Source organism: Scyliorhinus torazame, chromosome 28 (assembly GCF_047496885.1).
Source record: "Scyliorhinus torazame isolate Kashiwa2021f chromosome 28, sScyTor2.1, whole genome shotgun sequence".
NCBI classification, from domain to species: Eukaryota; Metazoa; Chordata; class Chondrichthyes; order Carcharhiniformes; family Scyliorhinidae; genus Scyliorhinus; species Scyliorhinus torazame.
In genome coordinates, this window is record NC_092734.1 from 41,889,452 (window position 1) to 41,900,103 (window position 10,652).

General features: G+C 50.7%; 1 protein-coding gene across 1 annotated transcript in view; it reads left to right on the forward strand.

Moving 5' to 3' along the window:
• LOC140403697 (tetraspanin-5-like) overlaps window positions 1–9,732 on the forward strand; it is a 112,283-nt gene extending 102,551 nt beyond the window's left edge. The window contains exon 8 of the mRNA XM_072491880.1: window positions 8,964–9,732. Coding sequence (XP_072347981.1) covers window positions 8,964–9,035 — 72 coding nt within the window. The 3' untranslated portion in view covers window positions 9,036–9,732. The remainder of the gene's footprint in view (window positions 1–8,963) is intronic.
• Window positions 9,733–10,652: the final 920 nt, after the last annotated feature.

Here is a 10,652-nt window from a genome sequence, read left to right on the forward strand (position 1 = left end):
TCGAAGAATTCTCTCCAGTAATTTCCCTACCACTGAAGTAAGGCTCACCGGCCTGTAGTTCCCGGGATTATCCTTGCTACCCTTCTTAAACAGAGGAACAACATTGCTATTCTCCAGTCCTCCGGGACATCCCCTGAAGACAGCGAGGATCCAAAGATTTCTGTCAAGGCCTCAGCAATTTCCTCTCCAGCCTCCTTCAGTATTCTGGGGTAGATCCCATCAGGCCCTGGGGACTTATCTACCTTAATATTTTTTAAGACACCCAACACCTCGTCTTTTTGGATCACAATGTGACCCAGGCTATCTACACCCCCTTCTCCAGACTCAACATCTACCAATTCCTTCTCTTTGGTGAATACTGATGCAAAGTATTCATTTAGTACCTCGCCCATTTCCTCTGGCTCCACACATAGATTCCCTTGCCTATCCTTCAGTGGGCCAACCCTTTCCCTGGCTACCCTCTTGCTTTTTATGTACGTGTAAAAAGCCTTGGGATTTTCCTTAACCCTATTTGCCAATGACTTTTCATGACCCCTTCTAGCCCTCCTGACTCCTTGCTTAAGTTCCTTCCTACTTTCCTTATATGCCACACAGGCTTCGTCTGTTCCCAGCCTTTTAGCCCTGACAAATGCCTCCTTTTTCTTTTTGACGAGGCCTACAATATCACTCGTTATCCAAGGTTCCCGAAAATTGCCGTATTTATCTTTCTTCCTCACAGGAACATGCCTGTCCTGTATTCCTTTCAACTGACACTTGAAAGCCTCCCACATGTCAGATGTTGATTTGCCCTCAAACATCCGCCCCCAATCTATGTTCTTCAGTTCCCGCCTAATATTGTTATAATTAGCCTTCCCCCAATTTAGCACATTCATCCTCGGACCACTCTTATCCTTGTCCACCAGTACTTTAAAACTTACTGAATTGTGGTCACTGTTACCGAAATGCTCCCCTACTGAAACATCTACCACCTGGCCGGGCTCATTCCCCAATACCAGGTCCAGTACCGCCCCTTCCCTAGTTGGACTGTTTACATATTGTTTTAAGAAGCCCTCCTGGATGCTCCTTACAAACTCTGCCCCGTCTAAGCCCCTGGCACTAAGTGAGTCCCAGTCAATATTGGGGAAGTTGAAGTCTCCCATCACAACAATCCTGTTGTTTTTACTCTTTTCCAAAATCTGTCTCCCTATCTGCTCCTCTATCTCCTGCTGGCTGTTGGGAGGCCTGTAGTATACCCCCAACATTGTGACTGCACCCTTCTTATTCCTGATCTCTACCCATATAGCCTCACTGCCCTCTGAGGTGTCCTCTCGCAGTATAGCTGTGATATTCTCCCGAACAAGTAGCGCAACTCCGCCTCCCCTTTTACATCCCCCTCTATCCCGCCTGAAACATCTAAATCCTGGAACGTTTAGCTGCCAATCCTGCCCTTCCCTCAACCAGGTCTCTGTAATGGCAACAACATCATAGTTCCAAGTAGTAATCCAAGCTCTAAGTTCATCTGCCTTACCCATAATACTCCTTGCATTAAAACATATGCACTTCAGGCCACCAGACCCGCTGTGTTCAGCAACTTCTCCCCGTCTGCTCTGCCTCAGAGCCATACTGTCCCTATTCCCTAGTTCTCCCTCAATGCTCTCACCTTCTGACCTATTGCTCCCGTGCCCACCACCCTGCCACACTAGTTTAAACCCTCCCGTGTGACACTAGCAAACCTCGCGGCCAGGATATTTATGCCTCTCCAGTTTAGATGCAACCCGTCCTTCTTATACAGGTCACACCTGCCCCGGAAGAGCTCCCAGTGGTCCAGATAACGGAAACCCTCCCTCCTACACCAGCTGTTTAGCCACGTGTTTGTCTGCTCTATCTTCCTATTTCTAGCCTCACTGGCACGTGGCACGTTATCGTCCATATGAAATGAAATGAAAATCGCTTATTATCACAAGTAGGCTTCGAATGAAGTTACTGTGAAAAGCCCCTAGTCGCCACATTCCGGCACCTGTTCGGGGAGGCTGGAACGGGTGTCTATCCAATGACCATTTGAATTCAATCAGTGGAAAGGGGCAGCACGGTACCATTGTGGATAGCACAATTGCTTCACAGCTCCAGGGTCCCAGGTTCGATTCCGGCTTGGGTCACTATCTGTGCGGAGTCTGCACATCCTCCCCGTGTGTGCGTGGGTTTCCTCCGGGTGCTCCGGTTTCCTCCCACAGTCCAAAGATGTGCAGGTTAGGTGGATTGGCCATGATAAATTGCCCTTAGTGTCCCAAAATTGCCCTTAGTGTTGGGTGGGGTTCCTGGGTTATGGGGATAGGGTGGCGGTGTTGACCTTGGATAGGGTGCTCTTTCCAAGAGCCGGTGCAGACTCGATGGGCCGAATGGCCTCCTTCTGCACTGTAAATTCTATGATAATCTATGAATGCCCTTAGTGTTGGTGAGTCCACTACTGTTGCAGGCAGGGCATTCCACGCCCTTACTACTGTCTGAGTAAAGAACCTACCTCTGCCATCTGTCCTATATCTATCTCCCCTCAATTTAAAGCTATGTCCCCTCGTGCTAGACATCACCATCCGAGGAAAAAGGCTCTCACTGTCCACCCTATCCAATCCTCTGATCATCTTGTATGCCTCAATTAAGTCACCTCTTAACCTTCTTCTCTCTAACGAAAACAGTCTCAAGTCCCTCAGCCTTCCCTCATAAAATCTTCCCTCCATACCAGGCAACATTCTGGTAAATCTCCTCTGCACCCTTTCCAATACTTCCACATCCTTCCTATAATGCGGCGACCAGAATTGCACGCAATACTCCAAATGCGGCAGCACCAGAGTTTTGTACAGCTGCAACATGACCTCATGGCTCCGAAACTCAATCCCTCTACCAATAAAAGCTAATACACCGTACGCCTTCTTAACAACCCTCTCAACCTGGATGGCAACTTCCAGCTAGCCAATTTCTGATCCAAACTGCTAAATCACCCTGAATCCCATGCCTCCATATTTTCTGCAGTAGCCTACCATGGGGAACCTTATCAAACGCTTTACTGAAATCCATATACACCACATCAACTGCTTTACCCTCATCCACCTGTTTGGTCACCTTCTCAAAGAACTCAATAAGGTTTGTGAGGCACGACCTACCCTTCACAAATCCGTGTTGACTATCTCTAATCAAATTATTCCTTTCCAGATGATTATACATCCTATCTCTTATAAACCTTTCCAAGACTTTGCCCACAACAGAAGTAAGGCTCACTGGTCTATAGTTACCGGGGTTATCCCTACTCCTCTTCTTGAACAAGGGGACAACATTTGCTATCCTCCAGTCTTCTGGCACTATTCCTGTAGACAAAGATGACTTAAAGATCAAAGCCAAAGGCTCAGCAATCTCCTCCCTAGCTTCCCAGAGAATCCTAGGATAAATCCCATCTGGCCCAGGGGAATTATTTATTTTCACACTTTCCAGAATTGCTAACACGTCCTCCTTATGAACCTCAAGCCCTTCTAGTCTAGTAGCCTGAATCTCAGTATTCTCCTCGACAACATTGTCTTTTTCCTGTGTGAATACTAACGAAAAATATTCATTTCGCACCTCTCCTATCTCCTCGGACTCCAAGCACAACTTTCCACTACTGTCCTTGACTGGCCCTACTCTAACCCTAGTCATTTGTTTATTCCTGACATATCTATAGAAAGCTTTTGGGTTATCCTTGATCCTACCTGCCAAAGACTTCTCATGTCCCCTCCTGGTTCTTCTTAGCTCTCTCTTTAGGTCCTTCCTAGCTAACTTGTAACTCTCGAGTGCCCTAACTGAACCTTCATGTCTCACCTTTACATAAGCCTCCTTCTTCCTCTTGACAAGTGTTTTGACTGCTTTAGTAAACCACGGTTCCCTCGCTCGACCACTTCCTCCCTGCCTGACAGGTACGTACCTATCAAGGACACGCAGTAGCTGTTCCTTGAACAAACTCCACATTTCCATTGTGCCCATCCCCTGCAGTTTCCCTTTCCATCCGATGTATCCTAAGTTTTGCAAGATCGCATCATAATTACATAATTGCCAGATATAACTCTTGCCCTGCGGTACATACCTATCCCTTTCCATCACTAAAGTAAACGTAATGGAATTGTGGACACTATCACCAAAGTGCTCACCTACTTCCAAATCTAACACCTGTCCTGGTTCATTACCCAGTACCAAATCCAATATGGCCTCGCCTCTCGTTGGCCTATCTACATACTGTGTCAGGCAACCCTCCTGCACACATTGGACAAAAACTGACCCATCTGAAGTACTCGAACTATAGCGTTTCCAGTCAATATTTGGAAAGTTAAAGTCCCCCATAACAACTACCCTGTTGCTTTCGCTCCTATCCAGAATCATCTTTGCAATCCTCTCCTCTACATCTCTGGAACTTTTCGGAGGCCTATAGAAAACCCCTAACAGTGTGAGCTCTCCTTTCCTGTTTCTAACCTCAGCCCATAGACGAGTCCTCATCAAATGTCCATTCTGCCACCGTAATACTGTCCTTGACTAACAATGCCACCCCTCCCCCTCTTTTACCACCTTCCCTGAGCTTACTGAAATATCTAAACCCCGGCACCTGCAACAACCATTCCTGTCCCAGCTCTATCCATGTCTCCGAAATGGCCACAACATCGAAGTCCCAGGTACCAACCCATGCCGCAAGTTCACCCACCTTATTCCGGATGCTCCTGGCATTGAAGAAGACACACTTTACACCACCTTCCTGCCTGCCGGTACACTCCTGCAACTTTGAAACCTTACTCATGACCTCACTACTCTCAACCTCCTGTATACTGGAGCTGTAGCTCCAAGCTACAGGTTCCCAAGCCCCTGCTGAACTAGTTTAAACCCCCCCGAAGAGCATTAGCAAATTCCCCCCCCCCCCAGGATATTGATATCCCTCTGGTCCAGGTGTAGACCATCCCGTTTGTAGAGGTCCCACCGACCCCAGAATAAGCCCCAATTATCCAGAAATCTGAAACCCTCCCTCCTGCACCGTCCCTGTAGCCACTTGTTCAACTCCTCTCTCTCCCTATTCCTCGTCTCGCTATCACGTGGCACGGGTAACAACCCAGAGATAATGGGCGGGATTCTCCGACCCCACACCGAGTCGGAGAATCGCCGGGGGCTGGTGCGATTCCCGCCCCCGCCGTGTCCCGAAGTCTCTGCCACCAGAGATTCGGCGGGGGCGGGAATCGCACCGCGCCGGTCAGCGGGCCCACCCCCGGCGATTCTCCGGCCCGCGATGGGCCGAAGTCCCGCCGCTGGAATGTCTGTCCCGCCAGCGTGGATTAAACCACCTTTTGAACGACGGGACAAGGCAGCGCTGGGCGATCTGGCCCCGGGGGGTGCCCCCACGGTGGCCTGGCCCACGATCGGTGCCCACCGATCCGCGGGCGGACCTGTGCCATGGGGGCACTCTTTTTCTTCCGCCTTCGCCATGGTCTCCACTATGGCAGAGGCGGAAGAGACCCCCTCTCCTGCGCACCTTTGGGGCGGCCCGACGCCGGAGTGGTTCCCCCCACTCCATCCCGCCGGGACCCCCCCCCGCCCCGCCGGGACCCCCCGCCCCGCCGGGACCCCCCGCCCCGCCGGGTAGGGGAGAATCCCGCCCAATAACTCTGTTTGTCCTAGATCTAAGTTTCCACCCTAACTCCCTGAATTCCTGCCTTACATCCCTATCCCTTTTCCTACCTATCTCGTTGGTACCTATGAGGACCATGACTTTAGACTGCTCCCAAGGATCCCGAGAACACGATCCGAGACATCACGCACCCTGGCACCTGGGAGGCAACACACCAACCGCGAGTCTCTCTCGTTCCCACAGAATCTCCTATGTATCCCCCTAACTATGGAGTCTCCTATGACTAATGCTCTACTCCTCTTCCCCCCTTCCCTTCTGAGCAACAGGGACAGACTCTGTGCCAGAAACCTGTACCCCATGGCTTACCCCTGGTAAGACCCCCCCCCCCCCCCCCCCAACAGTATCCAAAGCGGTATACTTGTTACTAAGGGGAACAACCACAGGGGATCCCTGTACTGACTGCTTCCTCCCAGCCCCTCTCACCGTCACCCATCTACCTTTATTCTTTGGAGTAACTACATCCCTGAAGCTTCTATCTATGACCACCTATGGGACTTTTTTCCCTGGAGCGTAGGAGGCTTAGGGGTGATCTTATAGAGGTCTATAAAATAATGAGGGGCATAGATATGGTAGATAGTCAACATCTTTTCCCAAAGGTAGGGGAGTCTAAAACTAGAGGGCATAGGTTTAAGGTGAGAGGGGAGAGATTCAGAAGGGCCCAGAGGGGCAATTTCTTCACTCAGAGGGTAGTGAGTGTCTGGAATGGGCTGCCAGAGGTAGTAATAGAGGCGGGTACAATTGTGTCTTTTAAAAAGCATTTAGATAGTTACATGGGTAAGATGGGTATAGAGGGTTATGGGCCAAGTGCGGGCAACTGGTACTAGCTTAATGGTAAAAACTGGGCGGCATGGACTGGTTGGGCCGAAGGGCCTGTTTCCATGCTGTAAACTTCTATGATTCTACCTCTGCCTCCCGAATGATCCGAAGTTCATCCAGCTCCAGCTCCAGCTCCCTAACGCGGTTTCTGAGGATCTGGAGATGGGTGCACTTCCCACAGGTAAAATCAGCAGGGACACTGACGGCGTCCCTCACCTCAAACATTCTGCAGGAGGAACATTGCACGGCCTTCCCTGCCATCCCCTCTAGATAAAACAAGAAAAAGAAAGAAAGAGCTTACCTGTTATTCACTCTACCCCTTAGGTTAAAGTCTTACAACACCAGGTTAAAGTCCAACAGGTTTGTTTCAAACACTAGCTTTCGGAGCGCTGCTCCTTCCTCAGGTGAATGAAGAGGTCTGTTCCAGAAACACATATATAGACAAATTCAAAGATGCCAAACAATGCTTGGAATGCGAGCATTAGCAGGTGATTCAATCTTTACAGATCCAGAGATGGGGTAACCCCAGGTTAAAGAGGTGTGAATTGTCTCAAGCCAGGACAGTTGGTAGGATTTCGCAGGCCAGATGGTGGGGGATGAATGTAATGCGACATGAATCCCAGGTCCCGGTTGAGGCCGCACTCATGTGTGCGGAACTTGGCTATAAGTTTCTGCTCGGCGATTCTGCGTTGTCGCGGGTCCTGAAGGCCGCCTTGGAGAACGCTTACCCGGAGATCAGAGGCTGAATGTCCTTGACTGCTGAAGAGTAGTCCATGGTGAGTCTGATGGTTGGATGGAACTTATTCATATCATCGTGTAGTCGTTTCAGTGATTCTTCGCCGTGGGTCCAAAGGAAAAAAATGTCATCGATGTATCTGGTGTATAACATCGGTTGAAGGTCCTGTGCGGTGAGTAGGTCCTGTTCAAACTTGTGCATGAAGATGTTGGCGTATTGGGGTGCGAATTTGGTCCCCATGGCTGTTCTGTGCGTCTGGATGAAGATGTTGGCGTATTGGGGTGCGAATTTGGTCCCCATGGCTGTTCCGTGCGTCTGGATGAAGAAGACTACTCTCCAAAATCAGTTGCATTCTTGGACACACTCGTCTCCATCAAGGACGGTCACCTCAGCACTTCGCTTTACCGCAAACCTACGGATAACCTCATGATGCTCCACTTCTCCAGCTTCCACCCTAAACACATTAAAGAAGCCATCCCCTATGGACAAGCGCTCCGTATACACAGGATCTGCTCAGACGAGGAGGAGCGTAACAGACATCTACAGACGTTGAAAGATGCCCTCGTACGAACGGGATATGGCACTCGACTCATCGATCGACAGTTCCAACGCGCCACAGCGAAAAACCGGACCGACCTCCTCAGAAGACAAACATGGGACACAACCGACAGAATACCCTTCGTCGTCCAGTACTTCCCCGGAGCGGAGAAACTACGTCATCTTCTTCACAGCCTTCAACACGTCATTGATGACGATGAACATCTTGCCAAGGTCATCCCCACACCCCCACTACTTGCCTTCAAACAACCGCGCAACCTCAAACGAACCATTGTTTGCAGCAAACTACCCAGTCTTCAGAACAGTGACCACGACACCACACAACCCTGCCATGGCAATCTCTGCAAGACGTGCCAGATCATCGACATGGATACCACTATTACACGTGAGAACACCACCCACCAGGTACGCGGTACATACTCGTGCGACTCGGCCAACGTTGTCTACCTCATGCGCTGCAGGAAAGGATGTCCCGAAGCGTGGTACATTGGCGAGACCATGCAGACGCTGCGACAACGAATGAACGGACATCGCGCAACAATCACCAGGCAGGAATGTTCCCTTCCAGTCGGGGAACACTTCAGCAGTCAAGGGCATTCAGCCTCTGATCTCTGGGTAAGCGTTCTCCAAGGCGGCCTTCAGGACCCGCGACAACGCAGAATCGCCGAACAGAAACTTATAGCCAAGTTCCGCACACGAGTGCGGCCTCAACCGGGACCTGGGATTCATGTCGCATTACATTCATCCCCCACCATCTGGCCTGCAAAATCCTACCAACTGTCCTGGCTTGGTACAATTCACACCTCTTTAACCTGGGGTTACCCCATCTCTGGATCTGTAAAGATTTAATCACCTGCTAATGCTCGCATTCCAAGCATTGTTTGGCATCTTTGAATTTGTCTATATATGTGTTTCTGGAACAGACCTCTTCATTCACCTGAGGGAGGAGCAGCGCTCCGAAAGCTAGTGACATCGAAACAAACCTGTTGGACTTTAACCTGGTGTTGTAACCTACTGTGCTCACCCCAGTCCAACGCCGGCATCTCCACACCTTAGGTTAAAGGAGGTGGAAGGGTGGGGGCCACTACAGGTGTAGGGTCTAGGGTTCAGAAACTGCCCAACTTAAATGTTTGTCTTAATATGTGTATTCTCTGCCTTGAGTGAATTAAAGCTTTCGATTTCTCACAGATGTTTTCGATCTACCTGGCACGTTCTCTGATCAGTGACATTGAGGCTTTGAAATCTGGATGGCGTTACTGAGACATTCGGAGTGACTTGCAATATCTCACCCTCAACGTTACAATCTTTTCAGAAATATATATTTTTGTATTGGGAGCGAATATAACTGTACTATATTTCCACAATGGGGATCTTTCTGCCCTGTTGCCCCTGTAACCTGCTATTTAATGATCAGGTATAATCGGCAGGGTTCTTTCGATATTCCTGAGGTCACCGATGAGCCATGATCTCATTGAATGGTGGGACAGGCTCGAGGGGCTGAATGGCCTGTTGCCATGTTCCCGATCCCCAGTCACAGCTCGTGCCTTTATTAATGTTCTGTGTGTGCGAATGTTTGTGGAAGCGTGTGTTTGTGCGATTCTTATGATATTGAATATTTATAAATGATTTAATTACTGCCAAACTTCAGAAACATTCTCCCATTCCGAGAGCCACGGCCTGTTGCCACGTCCCAGCAGCCCGATAGTATCCGAATTGTTCGATGGGCCTGGAGAGTCCACGTTGCTAATAGGCCTCTGGGTGGCAGATGGCAGGCCGCACCGATGGGCTGTGGGTGAGGAGGCAGCTCTCTCTGGGACAGGTCCCCTCACAGACCTGCTGAAGGTGGAGGCCCAGGGAGAGGAACCTAACCCCAGTGATGGTTAAAACAGAATCCAATCAGCCCCCTGGTGCACCCCTCCCCCAACCCCCCCTCCCCAACCCCCCTCCCCCTCCCCCTCCCCAACCCCCTTCCCCAACCCCCCTCCCCAACCCCCCACCCACCTCCCCTCCCCCTCCCCAACCCCCTCCCCCAACCCCCTGCCCCAACCCCCCACCCACCTTCCCCTCCCCAATCCCCCTCCCCAACCCCCCACCCACCTCCCCACCCACCTCCCCTCCCCCAACCCCCCTCCCCAACCCCCCACCCACCTCCCCAACCCCCCCGCCCCCCTCCCCCAACCCCCCCGCCCCCCTCCCCCAACCCCTCTCCCCAACCCCTCTCCCCCTCCCCCCAACCCCTCTCCCTCTCCCCCCAACCCCTCTCCCCCTCCCCAACCCCCCTCCCCTCCCCAACCCCCCACCCACCTCCCCTCCCCCATTTCACAGTGAGGACTATTGTGAATTTGTGTCTGTTCAAAAATGTTAAAAGAACCACTGGATTATTTTCTTATTTAAAAGGCTTTTAGTTTTTGCATTAATTTGTCTATGTTTTGAAGCCTCGCGCTGGTGTTCAGCTGTGCGATTGAGGAATTCTTACTGCTGTTTTTAATTAATTTGCACAAGACAAAAGCAATAAATCTTTTTAGTGATTGCTGGTCGAGTCCTCGTGTCTTTTCACATTTAACACAGCCCCTCACACTGCCCTGGACAGCACTCAGTAACTGCACAGACTGCGGGGCTGTGGAGACACCTGATGGCTTTGTCATTAATAATATCACCACCTGCGACTGGAGAAGGGGGTAGTATCAGTGGTTTACGGGGCTATTTTGGAAGAGGAGAAGTCGCCGCTGGAAGGGATCAAGGCAAAGTGGGAGGAAGAGTTGGGAGAGGGTATGGAGGAGGGGGTCTGGTGTGAGGTGCTCCGGAGGGTGAATGCCTCCACCTCGTGTGCGAGGTTGGGGCTGATACAGCTGAAGGTGGTGTATAAAGCGCACCTCA